Source organism: Octopus sinensis, linkage group LG21, assembly GCF_006345805.1.
Source record: "Octopus sinensis linkage group LG21, ASM634580v1, whole genome shotgun sequence".
In the NCBI taxonomy this organism is placed as follows: domain Eukaryota; kingdom Metazoa; phylum Mollusca; class Cephalopoda; order Octopoda; family Octopodidae; genus Octopus; species Octopus sinensis.
The window spans coordinates 10,643,477-10,661,488 of NC_043017.1; the positions used below are offsets into that span (position 1 = coordinate 10,643,477).

At 39.2% G+C, this 18,012-nt stretch overlaps 1 protein-coding gene and 1 long non-coding RNA gene across 2 annotated transcripts in view; both read right to left on the reverse strand.

The window, feature by feature from the left end:
* Positions 1-147: 147 nt before the first annotated feature.
* The window catches only part of LOC118767416, a 22,769-nt gene continuing 4,904 nt past the window's right edge, over positions 148-18,012 (reverse strand). The window contains exon 2 of the long non-coding RNA XR_005003336.1: positions 148-408. This is a non-coding gene — a long non-coding RNA (uncharacterized LOC118767416). The remainder of the gene's footprint in view (positions 409-18,012) is intronic.
* Positions 2,877-9,813, reverse strand: LOC115222760. The gene is made up of 3 exons (XM_029793059.2): positions 9,478-9,813; positions 5,366-5,509; positions 2,877-3,097 (listed from the first exon to the last, which is right to left on the reverse strand). The coding sequence occupies exons 1-3, from the start codon at positions 9,644-9,646 to the stop codon at positions 2,892-2,894; spliced, it is 519 nt and encodes a 172-aa protein (XP_029648919.1). The 5' UTR covers positions 9,647-9,813; the 3' UTR covers positions 2,877-2,891.

The following is an 18,012-nucleotide window of genomic DNA, read 5'->3' on the forward strand; positions in this document are numbered from 1 at the left end:
TCACGACCTTACACTTGTGAGCCAAATCACTAAGCCTCCCACACACACACACAATGTAGATAAAACAAGAAAAACAAGAAACAAGGCAAAAGTGGCGAATGAAGAAGAAAGAAGATGAAGGTAAAAAAGAAATACAAAACAGCAATATCGAAAGTGAAAGTAGATTTCTTTTTTATTAATCATTAATCATTATTCAGGATACACGTCAGATGGATGTTCATGGGATAGAGTGACCAAAAAGAAAAAAGTTTCTTATTGAGCTTGAGCCTAAAACTATGGATTTGCAATTCAGAGATAAACTTATTTTAATTCTATGTCTGCATAACAAACATGAATAATAATAATAATAATAATAATAAATGCCCTGATGCAGTACCAGGCAGTGGCTCTCATGGCTTCTGATCTTAACTGACTGGAAGTGTTATCATGTACATTGTTTTGTCTTGGTATAAAAGATGGGCTACAGCAAATATTCTGCTCAATACCACAGATTTGCTTGTCAGTTGTTTGACCTTAACCAGTTGAGCATGTCCCTTAGTGGCTGACGATATGTGCATCTCTGATCACGAGCAGAAGTAGTGGGGGAGCATCATAGCCATGTGTTGAGAGGGATTCTTTGGGGTTTGAATAGTTCACCTCTGGAAACATGGGTGGTTCTTTCAACATCCTTAAACAACCCTTATTCAGGGACCGTTTGAGCGGGATGGGCTACTCAACCTGAAGAGAATTCTAACTGGGCCCCACCTGCAAGGTCATGTGCTGTTTATCTTGATATGAGATCACCATGTCGTGCACATATGGTTGTGATGCATGTGCCTGGTGTACCTTTATCAGACAGGTAGTCATGATGGGTATATTGGGCTTCGTATATTTTACCCCAGTGTCACTTTGATGGCATGAACTGCTCTCTCACTCAATAATAATAATAATAGTTTCAAATTTTAGCACAAGGCCGGCAATTTTGCAGGAGGGGCTAAGTGATACATCAACCCCAGTACTCGTTTAATTGACTTCAAAAGGATGAAAGGCAAAGTCAACCTCAGTGGTATTTGAACCCAGAATGTGAAGACAGACGAAATGCCACTAAGCATTTTACTTGATGCACTAACAATTCTGCCAGCTTACCAAACAGAAACCAATATAATTAAGGACTGCTAGAATACTTGAGAAGGTTCTTGGCATTTAAAATTACTTGTGTCCCAATGATAGGAATAAAATGGCTTACACAGCCCTTTGCAAGACTAACAAACAAATCTTTTATGGAAATTTTCGAAACAGGTGCAGGTGTGGCTGTGTGGTAAGAATCTTGCTTCCCAACCACATGGCTCTGGGTTCAGTCCCATTGTGTGGCACCTTGGGCAAGTGTCTTCTACTATAGTCTCAAGTCGACCAAAGCCTTGTGAGTGGATTTGGTAGATGGAAATTGAAAGAATCCTATTGTGTGTATATATGTATATATATATATATGTATATATATATATATATATATATATATATATATATATATATATATATATATATATATATGTGTATATATATATATATGTATGTATGTACATTGCTTGACAACTGATGTTGGTGTGTTTACGTCCCCATAACTTAGCAGTTTGGTGAAAGAGACTGATAGAATAAGTACTAGGCATACAAGGAGTAAGTCTTGGAGTTGATTTGTTTGACTAAAGGTGGTGCTCCAGCTTGGCCGCAGTCAAATGAATGAAACTAATAAAAGAATAAAAGGTGTAGTCATGTGGTAAGAAGGCATGTGGTGGTGAGCTGGCAGAATCGTTAGCACGCCGGACGAAATGCTTTGCGGTATTTCGTCTGCTGTTATGTTCTGAGTTCAAATTCCGCCAGGGTCGACTTTGCCTTTCATCCTTTCGGGGTTGATAAATTAAGTACCAGTTACACACTGGGGGGGGGGGCCGATGTACTCGACTTAATCCCTTTGTCTGTCCTTCTTTGTCCCCTCCATGTTTAGCCCCTTTCATCCTTTCGGGGTTGATAAATTAAGTACCAGTGAAACACCAGGGTCGATGTAATTGTCTAGTCCCCTCCCCACAAATTTCAGGCCTTGTGCCTTTTGTAGAAAGGATTATAATTATTATTATTATTATTATCATCATCATTATCATTATTATTGTTATTATTATTATTATTATTATTATTATTATTATTATCATTATTATTATTATTATGATCATCGTGATTATCATTATTATTGTTATTATTATTATTGTTATTATTATTATTATTATTATTATGAAAGTGGTAATTCAGCAGAAACATTAGAACACAAGAAAAACAAAAAAAAAGGCTTTTGCAGTGTTTGTTTTTATCATCGTCATCATGATTTTTTGGGGTTTTTTTTTTGTTTTTTGTTCATGTTTAGAATTCAAATGAAACCAAAGACAGCTTTACCTTCCATTTTTTTGTAGTGTGGTGGTGGTGGTGATGGTGGTGGTTTTAGTGGTGATGGTGGTGGTTTTAGTGGTGGTGGTGGTGGTTTTGGTGGTGGTTGTTAAAATCAAACAAGAGTTTGATTTTACTAACTTGCATCCTTTAAAACGTACAGACTTGCATCTAAAGCATCATCATCACCAACACCATCATTAGCATCATCATCATCATCAGCAACTTCAAGACAACCATCATTGTCCATGCCATCATCATCATCATCATCATCATCATCGTCGTCGTCATCGTCGTTGTTGTTCTTATATATGTGAGGTATAGCAGTGATAGAGCTGTGTGTGCATGTGTTTATTTATGTGTGTGTGCTGTGCCTGTGTGTGTGTGTGCGTGTGTGTGTCTGTGCATATATGTGTTTTCAGGTGCATCTGTGCATGGAATTGTGTGTGCGTGCATGTGTGTGTGTGTGTGTGCATGTGTGATTAACCTGCTATATTCGTAGGACCTTCTATTTGCACAGGACCTTCTATATGCATACTACCGTGTATGGGTGTAGAACCTTCTATATTCGTACAATAACCGGCAGCCAGGAAGAAAGTCAATGCCGCAATCGAGGACATGATGTAACACGCATACATCGTTATTTCGTTAAAACCATATATAAATATTCCAGTCATTATAGTCAATCCTGGAAGTAAAAGAATAAATAAACAAATGACATCGTCATCATCATCGTCATCATCATCAAAAACAACAACAGTAAAGGTGGAGAGCTGGTGGAATCATAGCATCCACATTTAATTCTGCTGAGGTCGACTTTGCCTTTCATTCTTTTAGGGTTGATGAAACAAGTACCAGTTGAACACAGGGGTCAATAAAATCGACTTATCCCCACCCCTAAAATTGCTGGCCTTGAGCCCAAATTTGAAACCGTGTCTGTGGCACGTAAAAAGCACCATCTGAATCGTGGCCGAAGCCAGTGCCGCCTCGACTGGCTTCTGTGCAGGTGGCACGTAAAATGCACCAATCCGACCGTGGCCGATGCCAGCCTCGCCTGGCACCAGTGCAGGTGGCACGTAAAATGCACCCACTACACTCACGGAGTGGTTGGCATTAGGAAGGGCATCCAGCTGTAGAAACATTGCCAGATAAGACCGGAGCCTGGTGCAGCCTTCTGGCTTCCCAGATCCCCGTCGAACCGTCCAACCCATGCTAGCATGGAGAACGGACGTTAAACGATGATGATGATTATTATTATTATTATTGAACGAGAAAGCAATGTATGCCATCAAAGTGACACTGGGGTACAAATATACAAAGCCCAATATACCCATCATTGTTTGATAAGGGTACACCAGGTACATGCATCACAACCATATGTGCATGACATGGTGATCTTATATCAAAATAAACAGCGCATGATCTTGCAAGTGAGGCCCAGTTAGGATTTTTCTTCAGTTCAAGTAGCTCATTCCACTCAAAAGGACCCTGAATAAGGGTTGTTTAAGGATGTTGAATGAAACACCCATGTTTCCAGAGGTGAATCATCCAAATCCCAAAGAATCCCGCTCAACACATGGCTATGATGCTCCCCCACTACTTCTGCTCGTGATCAGAGATGCACATATCGTCAGCCACTAAGGGACATGCTCAACTGGTGAAGGTCAAACAACTGACAAGTAAATCTGTGGTATTGAGCAGAATATTTGCTGTAGCCCATCTTTTATACCAAGGCCAAACAATGTATATGATAACACTTCCAATCAGTTAAGATCAGAAGCCATGAGAGCCACTGCCTGGTACTACATCAGGGCATTATTATTATTATTATTGTTATTATTATTATTATTATTATTATTATTATCATTATTATTATTATTAAGAAGGCAGTGAGCTGGCAGAATTGTTAGCATGCTGGATGACATGCTTCGTGGTATTTCATCCATCGCTACATTCTGAGTTCAAATCCCGCCAAGGTTGACTTTGCCTTTCATCCTTTCAGGGTCAACAAATTAAGTACCAGTTGAGTACAGGGGGTGGATGTAAATGACTCATCCCCTCCCCCAAAGTTACTGCCCATGTGGAATAATTTGAAACCATTATTATTATCATCGTTATTATTACTATTATTATTATAATTATTAATCTGCTTGCTGCTGTCTTCTCATATATATATATATATATAATATATATATATATATATATATACATATGTATATATACATACATATATATGTATATATACATACATATATATGTATATATACATATATAACGGGAAGCTTTATGAAAATAGACAAAAGACGAAGGCAGGTTTATGGAAATAAGCAAAAGACGAAGGCAGGTGGAATACAAACAAACAATTGTATTAGTATGGCGCTCAGGAAATATAAATAAAACAAGTCTTTAACGTTTCGAGCCTACGCTCTTCAACAGAAAGATACACAGAGAAGAAACACAGAAAGAAGGAGAGAAAAAAAAATGCGTGCAGAGGCTAGCAAATCAACATACATACATGCATATATACACACACACACACACACACACATGTGTGTGTATATATACATATACACACATGCATACACACACACGTGCAGACACATACATACACACACACACATACATGTGTGTGTGTATATATACATATACACACATACATGTGTGTGTGTATATATACATTTACACACATGCATACACACACACACATATGCATGTATGTATAAGTAAAAGCACTCAGTCCACTCCGTGGAGTGGTTGGTGTTAGGAAGGGTGTGCGGGCGAAATACCTTGCCAAATCAAACACTGAAGCCCGGTGCAGTCTTCTGCCAAGTCACCTCCTGTCAAACCATCCAACCCATGGCAGATAGAAAGTGGACGTTAAATAGAGAAGATGATGATGAAGTATGTATACACGTAGGCATGTATGTGTGTAGGTATGCATACTCATCTGACTTACCTGTAAATAAACAAAGGCCTGCAAGTGCAGCTTGCAAATGTAGAATCTCAACATTCGTATAAAACTTCAGAATTAAGAGTATAGAAACAATTGCGGCAGCAAGCAGTCCCAGCACTTCCATGCTCCGGAACGCCCTGAAAGTCACTGCAAAACAGAGAAAACAATAGAAAACAATATGTGGCGTCCCCTAGTGATTCGTTAGGCGCGGGAGTGGCTGTGTGGTAAGTAGCTTGCTAACCAACCACATGGTTCCGGGTTCAGTCCCACCGCGTGGCATCTTTGGCAAGTGTCTTCTGCTTATAGCCCCGGGCCGACCAATGCCTTGTGAGTGGATTTGGTAGACGGAAACTGAAAGAAGCCCGTCGTATATATGTATATATATATATATATGTGTTTGTGTGTCTGTATTTGTCCCCCTAGCATTGCTTGACAACCGATGCTGGTGTGTTTACGTGCCCATCACTTAGCGGTTCGGCAAAAGAGACCGATAGAATAAGTACTGGGCTTACAAAGAATAAGTCCCGGGGTCGATTAGCTCGACTAAAGGTGGTGCTCCAGCATGGCCGCAGTCAAATGACTGAAACAAGTAAAAGAGTAAAAGAGAGTAACTATTTCTTCATTATATTTGGCAGGATTAGAAGTTTTAATTTGAAATTGAGGAATAAAGAAGAAGGCGCATAAGAAGTTGTGTGTTTTGTAAGGGAAGCTGGTCATGAATCATACATTTTAACAGATGTACTCGTAGCAGGGATGTTGGTGGAATCAGAGTCCCAAACAACTCTCCTCCTAGGAATTGAACCCAGAACCAGTGTGTGTATGTGAAAGTTATTGTACACATGGGAACAGGTTCTTGTCAGGGATTGTTGATGTCAGCAAGCAACTAATCTTTCAGATCCCTGATAAACACATTATGAACTTGTTATTTTCAGCATCTGGGAAAATTGCTGAAGCTGTTGTAAACCATTTGGGGCATAAACAACTTATTAGAATGCTATTAACAATTTTGTCTTTGGTGTGTTTTCTTTGATAGATCCTTTGGTTTATATAGATGGTTTTTCTCATATCTGACAAGCAGTTGTTATACAGCTAAGATTAATTGCTGCAGGAATGTATGCCCTACCCAACTGGTATTGCTATTCACAATCGTTGGAGTTGCACGCATCTTGCATGGAAACACATAAACAGACCCACTAAAAGTTGTGGTGCACCTGAGCACTGTATACAATAATTTCATTATTATTATTATTTTTTTTTTTTAAATGTTTTTCTTTTCTCATTAATGACAACAGCTTTTTGTTACCAATTAATAAATATCTTTATATTTGGACTAGGTTTTTTTTTTCTATTGTCAGCCAACTAAATATTTTGTGATGTACATACCCATGCTGATTTTCTTACATAGGAGAGTTCTATCAATGTTGCTGACTTCAACTGCTGTGCAGAATGAAGAATCTAATAGTATTAAATTCTTCATTCAGACCAGGAAAATCCATCAAAAATAAGTGCTTTAACCTGTTATGCTAAAATACACAACCTTTGTTTCAATTGATTTTAAAAATAGATGAGTATTGCATGTGTTTTCTTTTTTCATAACTGTATACCTAATTTTGCACTCTGCCTGTATATATATGTATACATGGAATGGAAGCACTCCGTCGGTTACGACGACGAGGGTTCTGGTTGATCCGAATCAACGGAACAGCCTGCTCGTGAAATTAACGTGTTAGTGGCTGAGCACTCCACAGACACGTGTACCCTTAACGTAGTTCTCGGGGATATTCAGCGTGACACAGAGAGTGACAAGGCCGGCCCTTTGAAATACAGGTACAACAGAAACAGGAAGTAAGAGTGAGAGAAAGTTGTGGTGAAAGAGTACAGCAGGGATCACCACCATCCCCTGCCGGAGCCTCGTGGAGCTTTTAGGTGTTTTCGCTCAATAAACACTCAACGCCCGGTCTGGCAATCGAAACCGCGATCCTATGACTGCGAGTCCGCTGCCCTAACCACTGGGCCATTGCGCCTCCACATATGTATACATACATACATACATATGCTGCCGACATCCTCTATGATGATGACCTTGCTCTAATTGCTGAGTCACTATCAGAACTAGAGGAGGAGTTTCAGGTGTGGAAGCAAGGATTAGAATTGAAGGGCCTTAGAGTCAACCTAGCTAAAACCAAAGTCCTAATAAGTAGGAAGGCAGGCAAACTACAAATCCCTTCAGGTAGATGGCCCTGCTCGATCTGTAGAAAAGGCATGAGTAGAAACTCAGATGTACCCAGTGTAAGCTATGGGCACATATGAGGTGCAGCAATATCAGAGGACGGTTAACTGGGAAGATAGTTTTGTGTGTGGCAAATGCTCAGGAGCAATAAACACTGAAAATGTGCAGAGAACAACTTCCACCACATTCCAGGGAGAATAACCAGAAGTAGTTGATAGCTTCTGTTACCTAGGTGACCAAGTCAGTAGCGGGGGTATAAACAGCCATGCTACATGGCAGTGAAACATGGGCTGTGACTGCTGAGGACATGCGTAAGCTTGCAAGAAATGAAGCCAGTATACTCCGCTGGATGTGTAATGTCAGTATGCATACTCGACAGAGTGTAAGTACTTTGAGAGAAAAGTTGGACCTAAGAAGCACGTACAAGCTGATGGTTATGGAAATTTCCTTGTCTTTGTCATGCCCTCTTTGGCATCCCTTAGCACATGGCACCCCAGGCAACTGCCCAAATTGCCAGTACCTTGAGCCGGCCCTGATAGTAGAAGACACTTGGCCAAAGTGCAACATGGTGGGACTGAACCTGGAACAATGTTCTTACCATACAGCCAAGTCTACACCTATATGTATGTATGTATAAAACAGACAGATGGACAGCTGAATAAAGAAGTGCTGAGATCTAATTATGAAGGGTACCTGTGGAAGGGGTAGACCCAGGAAGACATGGGACAAAACGGTGAGAAAGGATCTTTGGATGCTGGGCCTCACTGAGAAAATGACAAGGGACCAACAGATGTGGAGATTTGCTGTACCTGGATAAGACATGTCAAGCTAAGTAAAACCGCTGTCTTCCACAGATACAGGCTTGTCCTTTCAGGTGCTGGTGCCACTTAAAAAGCATCTGTACCGGTGCTGCGTGAATGCCCCCGTTCCAGTGGCACATAAACGGCACCTGGCACTCTCTGTTAAGCGGTTGGCATTAGGAAGGGCATCCAGCTATGGAAACCATGCTTCAACAGACAGGAAAAGTATAAAAAAAAGTTGTTACAATATTTTGTGTAGAAGTTTGACTAATTTACTGAACATGAACTTTAACAAAAAAAAAAAAAACTTTTATGGACCACCAAGAGTGGAACCACTTAAGTAAAACATATGGGATGGTCACCACTGGTACGTCAATGATATAAGTCTATTGGAAAACAGGCTGAACTTTAGCTTAAATATCAAGGCGACAACAAATCATATATTGTTACGAAACCAAATGACTGAACGTCTACGTGGTCAGTATAGACTGCTAGAAATAGCAGCCAAATTGCCATCGACTTACTGTTTACTTTTAAAAGAAACACTGGAAGAATACATTGCATGACATAGTTGTGAATGAGAGAGAGAGAGAAAGAGGAAGAAAGAAAGAAAGAAAGAAGGTGAAAAAAGTAAGAAAGAAAAAGAGGGAAATGGGGAGAGAAAAAGAGAGAAAGAAAAGGAAATGGGAAGAGAAATAGAGACAGACAGAAGGAAAATCAGAAAGAAAGAGAAAAAGACAAAAGTCTTTTGTGGGGTGTTTTGGGTAAGAGGGGAAGAGGTTGGCCCAAAAGGCAAGTATAAGTAATGAAATAACGTTTTCAAATTTTGACACAGAGCCAGCAGTTCTTGAAGGGATCGATTGAGCACTGGGGCCAACTGGTACTTAATTTATCGACCACACCCACCGCTCCTGAATGGGTAAAAAAATAAAGTCGACCTCTGCGGAATTTGAACTCAGAACATCAAGCCAGACGAAATGCCGCGACGCATTTTGTCTGGCGTGCTAACGGTTCTGCCAGATGGCCGCCCTAGGATGCAACGAAATAATCACAGGAAACGGATTTTTTTTTTGTCACTTTTGTACCTGAACTCCCTTCGTATTCGCGACATTCTTTTTCAGTACAGATCCGCCAAAGGCCTTCACTTCCGTCCTGATATTTGTACCAATACGGAAGAGACACTGATAATAGATGAAACACTGTGATAGTTATACAGAGGATGACGAGTACATCGGATTTTCGGTTACGTTCCATAATTTTGAAAGTCTTTTCGGAGGGAGTTATGGGGTTCTTCTGAGTGTTTTTACTGGTTGAGGCTTCAAGCTTTTGGTGTGAAAGCTTGGAAAGAAATTGGAAGTTTTCAAGGCTTCGAAAGTTTTAATCTTTTGAACGCCGTTCTTCTTGGATCGCTTGAACACACGTGGCATTGATGATACTCGTGTGTGTGAGTGTAAGCATATACTTACAAATATACATACCAACACATATACACATACGCATGCATAAGTACATACACACACCTTTATATACATATGTACATATACATAAACTTATATTTATACATGCCTATGTTCGTACATAAATACGTACGCATACATACATGTATACACACACACACACGCACACATACATACGTAGATATACATGCACACATACATTCTTATACACATATACATAAATACCTAAACGTGTATACAATACACGCTTACATACACACATGCATTCTTACGGTTTATGCATAAACGGTAAATTGGAAGGTTCAGTCGAACAACTCTCTTTTTTTACTCTCTTTTTACTTGTTTCAGTCATTTGACTGCGGCCATGCTGGAGCACCGCCTTTAGTCGATCAAATCGACCTGGGGACTTATTCTTTGTAAGCCCAGTACTTATCCTATCGGTCTCTTTTGCCGAACCGCTAAGTAACGGGGATGTAAACACATCAGTATCGGTTGTCAAGCAATGCTAGGGGGACAAACACAGACACACATATATATATACATATATACGACGGGCTTCTTTCAGTTTCCGTCTACCAAATCCACTCACAAGGCATTGGTCGGCCCGGGGCTATAGCAGAAGACACTTGCCCAAGATGCCACGCAGTGGGACTGAACCCGGAACCATGTGGTTGGTTAGCAAGCTACTTACCACACAGCCACTCCTATTGACAAAATTTAGGTCAATATACAGTTTGAGACTGGTTAACGAAAACAAAAAAGAAAAACAGCGTATTAGGTATAAAAGAATATGTAGAAAACGAATATGGAAATAATTGCACAAACGAACGGGAGGAGGGTCCCACGAGGGTTCCAGACCCCAGCAATGGACTCATTTGCATACAGCCAATCAGAGCTCACCTTGACCTTGTCGAGTTAACAAACACACTCTACCAAGTAAATTCATGACGAAGAACGGTGTTTTAAGTCGACCAATCGCCAAGTTATGCCTGATTTTAGAATTTAGGAGACAAGTAATTAGATGGATTGGCGATCTTTCGTCTCTAGTAGACCTTTCCGTAAAATTTTTTTTTTTTACATATGGTCTTGCGGGAACTTTTCAAGTAATATACATACATATACACATACACCGAGTAAAAAATTTCAGTTATCTCTCTCTTTCACACATTACCCTCTCTGTCTCTTCACACACACTAACAGAAGCACTTCACTTACACAACATACTGTCTGTCTCCCACACCCCATCAAACACACACACACACATGCATGGTAACTTCAAAAGAACTTCCCTCGTCATACAATCGCTTTCTCTTAGTTTCTTTCGCTCTCATTACTTCAAAAGTTCCCGCAAGCCCATATGTAAAAAAAAAATTTTTTTTACGGAAATCGACGGAAAGGTCTACTAGAGACGAAAGATTGCCGATAGATTTGCATCTATACGTATTATTGGATCTTGTTAGGGTCCCATACGATAAAGATGTGGATGGAAAAAAACGTGGGTAGAAGGTGATGTGCTAGCAACCTTCTCCCCTACGCAGAGGCAGCCATGGTTGAAACAAGAACAAGAACAACAAGCATTATTAAAAGGGAAAAGAAGCATAGTCATTCCTTACCCAAGTGACCTTATCGCCCATCACTTGTTATGCACTCATAAATTAGTTTGATGATTGAGCTCTGATTGGCTGTATGCAAATGAGTTCATAACTGGCGTCGGGAACTCCTGTGTGGGAAAAAAAATTCGGAGGGAAGGGAATTTCAGAAAATTTACAAGATCAGGAAAATTGGGGCAATCTTTCGTCTCTAGTAGAACTTTCCGTCGATTTCCGTAAAAATTTTTTTTTTTTTTACATATGGGCTTGCGGGAACTTTTGAAGTAATGAGAGCGAAAGAGACTAAGAGAAAGCGATTGTATGACGAGGGAAGTTCTTTTGAAGTTACCGTGCATGTGAAGCATTGATGTACATGTGTGTGTGTGTGTGTGTTTGATGGGGTGTGGGAGACAGACAGTATGTTGTGTAAGTGAAGTGCTTCTGTTAGTGTGTGTGAAGAGACAGAGAGAGTAACGTGTGAAAGAGAGAGATAACTGAAATTTTTTACTCGGTGTATGTGTATATGTATGTATATTACTTCAAAAGTTCCCGCAAGCCCATATATAAAAAAAAAAATTTTTTGTTACGGAAATCGACGGAAAGGTCTACTAGAGACGAAAGATCGCCAAAATTGGATATATATTGATGAAATTTTATGGAAATACCGTTCAAATGGCACAATTTACGATTATAAAGAATTTCAGGGAAAATGTTTTCCGAAGGAGTGGGGTGTCCGAAAATACTCACGATCCGTTTTTTTCCCTCATAACTTTCAGGAGAGTGCATATCTTTTATTGAAATTTTACAGAAACACCTTTCAAACAGCATAGATTACGACTATACGTGTGACATAAAGGCAGTGTTGGCGAAATGGCAGTATGTTTCTGAATTTGTAGCTTAATATCCTCTTGAAAACGTCTGTACAGGTCGTGCAACTGCTTTGTTCAATGACACTGCTCTGGCGCATTTTCGTAACATTTTGAAAGGCAGGATAAAGCAGACTTCTTTTGATACGTTTCTAATGAAACGACCTGCAAGTTTAATAATTGAAGAAGGTGTGACCAAAAAGCCTAAATTAAGCCAAGTGAGAGAGAAGACGCCAGAAATTGTTCTTCCTGAAGTCTTAGTGGAAGGAGATCCTCCTTCCAAACAGTAATCCTCCTCCTCCTGCTCCATCGTCTTCTTCGTGCACAAATCGTCCCAGCTTTAAAGTAATTCAATCAATACGAAATACGTATTTCTTTATTGCCCACAAGGGGCTAAACATAGAGGGGACAAACAAGGACAGACATAGGTATTAAGTCGAGTACATCGACCCCAGTGCGTAACTGGTACTTAATTTATCGACCCCGAAAGGATGAAAGGCAAAGTCGACCTTGGCGGAATTTGAACTCACAACGTAGCGGCAGACGAAATACCGCTAAGCATTTCGCCCGGCGTGCTAACGTTTCTGCCAGCTCGCCGCTTTGTCTATTACATAATATTAACACACAATACAAGTTTACTGACGATAAATTTAACTTTTAAAGAAATGTTAATAGCTGCAATTTGGTATTTCGTCTGCCGCTACGTTCTGACGTTCAAATTCCGCCGAGGTCGACTTTGCCTTTCATCCTTTCGGGGGTCGATTAAATACGTACCAGTTAAGCACTGGAGGCGATGTAATCGACTTAATCCGTTTGTCTGTCCTTGTTTGTTCTCTCTGTTTGTCAGACAATGGCATCACCATGCTTTCTTTCCCACCTCACTGCACACACAGGTTACAGCCGATGAACAAAGCGGTCTATGGACCACTGAAGAAGTACAGAAGCACAACCATCCTGGCCAGACCATGACCACTTATGACATTCCGTGTATTGTCAAAACCGCATGGCCATTGACTGCTATACATTATTAAAATCTATAGTATTTATGCTGCAGTTTTATTTATGATATATTAATACAAATAATTCGTGGCCGCCCTCGCCGCCTCCCTCTTGGTACGCCACTGGTACGTTTTAATGTATAGATGTGATACATATATTTGTTGGTATTTTGACATTTTTAGCATGCATCCTTGTACAGGTCATTGCTTATTTATTCTGTTCTTGTTTGATCTCTCACCTTTATACTTCAGAATTAAAGTTGTTCCCTTCAAATCCTGAGATCTGTCTTTACAGCATTTGTTTTACTGTTAAGTAGCATCCCACTTCTAATATATGCAGTCTATTTCTGAAATTTCACATTGTGACTAATTCAAGTTTTACATTATTATTCAATTTTAGATATTAAATAGGTTATATTAGTTAGATCCTAGCTTTTTACACATGTATATAAAAGTGATTTCTTTTTAAATTTTTTTAAAAAAATACCCTGTTATAACAGGTTAAATGACTAAAATTTGCTACTGTAGTGAAAGCAAAGTCTAAAATTATTTACTCACTGACAATAATGTTAAATGTAAATATATGCACGCTTTAAGATGGATATAGTATGTGCACGCTTTAAGATGGATATAGTATGTGCACGTGCGCACAAACATATCAATTACTTGTATACACACCTGTGTGTGTGCGTGTGTGTGTGTGTTTTAACGTCGTGTCGAGCAAACCAGAGGAACGGCGTTCAAAAGATTGAAACATTCAAGCAAAAAAAAACAACAAAACCCCCACATTTCGGAGCATCAGAGACAAGTGAGAAAGCAAAAACTAAAGGGACATTAAAAATAATGGGAAACAGTTTAAAATCCAGTATCGTGGTCTTCTCCGCCCTTCTCGCTGTCCTGTTACAAATTATCTCAATAATAATACCGTACTGGGACAAGATGGACAATTCTTACGGAGGACTCTGGATTTCTTGTGATGAAAATGAATGTCATAGTAATGTCAGAGGCAAAGGTAAAAACAACACGAAACAACAAATTCTCTTATTCCTAATTCATTGTGTTACATTGTTGTTCAGCGAGAGATCGAACACTTGATCCAGCCGTGACTATCTCCGTCTATTTAAACTATTTGTTTGGTTTTTTAAAGATGTTCATCTACAACTATAATCATTTGATTTTTCGTACATTTACTTGTGTAGGTTGAACTCTGTGAACTGTTAGAGAAAGGGACTTCGGTGTTTCTTGTTATAAATACCAATACGAGATACATCTAATGCAACATTTTTTCAGGGGCCCTTAAAATACTATTGTAGATCCCCAATTTACTATTTCGTTGCATGGATCCCCTAAAATCTTATATGGGCCCTGATTGAAAACCACTAGTCTAGATGGTCAGTATTGACCTGCTAAAAATAACAGCCAAATTTCCTGTGAATCACACCCAATTTAAAGAGAGAGAGAGAAAGAGAAAGACGAAGGTCATATCAAATGATTATAGTTATGACCTTCGTCTCTCTCTCTATACCAACCCCGCTGAAACCACCTCTGGCTCTGAGTACAAATGTCTTATTTTCATAAGTTCTGAATTAAAATCTTCCACCAAACCTTAGTCACAATTTATGTTCCTATCACCAGCTGAAAAATAACTAAGTTATTTTACTAAATTCTTTGTTATATTCAAAGTAATTGAAAGAAACACAGAGCATCTCAAAATAAATATAGTAACGAAAGGGTGAAATTGGGTGTGATTCACTGGAAATTTGGCTGTTATTTTTAGCAGGGCAGTACCGACTATATAGACTACTGGTTCGTAATCAGGACCCATATAAGATTTTAGGGGATCCATGTAACGAAATAGTAAATTGGGGATCTACAATAGTATTTTAAGGGCCCCTGAAAAAATGTTGCTTTAGATGTATCTCGTATTGGTATTAATTACAAGAAACAACGAAGTTCCTTTCTCTAACATTTCACACAGTTCAACCTACACAAGTAAATGTGGGAAAAACAAAACAAGGATTTTGAAATAAGTTTCTATAAAACTGGCAATGAGGGTCCACTGGATAAAATAGTAATCGAAGGAGTCCATAGATAAGAAAATGGTTGGGAGTTCCTGCTCTAGACAGACGTTACTTTGATGTGTTGTTGTTCGTGGTGGTGGTGAGTTACGAATCGGTCCTCTTCCAGCAGATCTAAAATCAAAGACATTCCACTTGTAACCATCACATATCGTTGTTTTGATATCAACGTAGTATTGTTTGAATTGTCGTTGGGCTACAGACCAGTTTCCCGGCTGATCAAGACATTCCATTTATGACCATCCCATTTCATTGATTTGATATCAATGAGTTGTTGTTGTTGTTGGTGATGGTAGTAGTAGTAGTAGTAGTGATCAAAGACATTCCAGTTGTGACCATCCTATATGTTTCAAGTGTAATTTACATAATGTGTACCTTTTTAAGTGTAATTTACATAATGTGTACCTTATATAGGGAGCATTGTTTCTCTCATTTGACTGCGGCCATGCTGGAGCACCACTTTTAGTCGAATAAATTGACCCCAAAATTTGCCAAATGTTTTGAAGCTTATCACAGATACTCCAGCTGGTCCCTTATGTGCAGGGAAGTCTTTCTTACTATCAGCAACATAGAATCCAGGGTGCTTGATGTCATTGAACTGTATGAGTTGTGGACCATCTCAGGGACAAATTGACAGGTGGCTCTCATTCTCATTGATGGTTAGCTTTTATCGTTTATTTGTTTCACTCATTGGACTGTGGCCATCCTGGGGCACCACCTTGAAGATTTTGGTTGGATTTATATCTGATACCGGCTTAGACAATCTCATCTGAGATATCATAGTCCAGCAGGAAATATAACATGGCCCTTTAGTTGACAAGAATGAATGTCTTGAAGAAAGCACAAGGCCCAAAGTTTTGGGGGAGGGGCCAGTTGATTAGATCGACCCCAGAATGCAACAGGTACTTAATTTACTGACCCCGAAAGGATGAAAGGCAAAGTTGACCTCGGTGGAATTTGAACTCACAACGTAAAGACAGACAAAATACCTATTTCTTTACTACCCACAAGGGGATAAACACAGAGGGGACAAACAAGGACAGACATAGGTATTAAGTCGATTACATCAATCCCAGTGCGTAACTACTTATTTAATCGAACCCGAAAGGATGAAAGGCAAAGTCGACCTTGGCAGGATTTGAACTCAGAACGTAACGCAGATGAAATACCACTAAGCATTTTGCCCAGTGTGCTAACGTTTCTGCCAGTTCGCTGCTTAATGTCTTGAAAATATCCATAAATACAATGATGCCTTTTTGTGGAGAGATTCCGGGCACTTTTCTGATTCTTCTTAGGGTGAGCATCTGCAACAGTACTGAGCAGTGTTTGTGGAAGCAATTTTGCTCTTGTCATAAGATGAATTTAATGTAACAAAAATTATATCATCCAATCATCCAATTACCTATATTTATATAATATGGGGGTCATCATGTAGCTCCCCTATAGCAAGACACCTGTAGCTGTCCCTGGGTTATACTCTAGACCCTCAACACCTGGCATAAAGACACTTCTGAAATAGATCGCCACACTACTAACAAAAAATAATGAATAGTACATACCAAAATTGAAAACAAATTCATATATAAGCAACTTAAACTAAATGTTTTAGTCTTAAAAGTTGAAATTTGCTTTTTGAATTCATCTTGGTGTTAAGAAAGGTATCCAATCATAGGAATTGTACCAAAGGAGACTCTGGAGCACAGTCGTTGGACTTAAAGGATCCTGTAAACCGATCAATGCCAGAATGGAACATGGACATTAAATGGTAATAATGAGTATGATGAAAAGCATCCGGAACACTCTTTAAAGCGGTGGGCATTTGGAAGGGTATCCAGCCATAGAAAGCATGTCATAACGGACAGACACTGGAGCATGATGTGGCCCATAGACCCATCAGATCATGTCAAACTGTCTGGTCCATGCCAGCATGAAACAGCACGGACATTCATTGATGATGATGATGATAATGATGATGAAGATGATGATGATGATAATGGCAGTAGTGATGGTGGGGTTGTTGGTGGTGATGACAAAAATGATGAAGATGACAATGATGATGTTGCTGCTGCTGCATCTGCTGGTGTTGGTAGTGATGACGACAAAGATGAGGAGGATACGAAGGTGATAATGATGATGATTAAATTGATGATGATGAAATTGATGATGATGATGATGATGATGATGATGATATTGATGATGATGATGATGATGATGATGATGAAATTCATGATGATGATGATAATGAGAATGTATTATCTTCTTTTTTTTTCCCTAGCTTATATGAAACTTTTCCAGGTTTTGGAAGTCATTGGTTTGTTCCTGGCAGCCATTGCTTGTGCCGTTTTGTCCTTGGGTAGTTACCACTTTATTTCAATAGATAAATTGATTTTAGTCCTTGTAACTCTTTTCATTTTGGCAGGTAAGTCGAGTCAATTACACAGGTGTCCACAAAGTCATTAGACAAATAGAAAAACATTATGAAAATTACAACATCAATTGCGGTCATAAACATATAACATTAATAAAACTATTACCACGTGGAAGGTGTTTATAAGACATTAAAAACACACGCACAAAAAGAAAAAAAACTGTAAGATTCGCTTCAACATTTATATTCAATTTGTATCAAAAT

What these genes read in the sequence shown, in the direction of transcription:
- LOC115222760 (XM_029793059.2), bottom strand. Translation starts at nt 9,646, where the DNA reads ATGGAACGTAACCGAAAATCCGATGTACTCGTCATCCTCTGTATAACT. An exon ending in CGAATACGAAGGGAGTTCAG is followed by an intron (nt 5,510 to 9,477) that starts GTACAAAAGTGA and finishes TCTGTTTTGCAG; the next exon opens with TGACTTTCAGGGCGTTCCGG. An exon ending in AGGCCTTTGTTTATTTACAG is followed by an intron (nt 3,098 to 5,365) that starts GTAAGTCAGATG and finishes TTTTACTTCCAG; the next exon opens with GATTGACTATAATGACTGGA.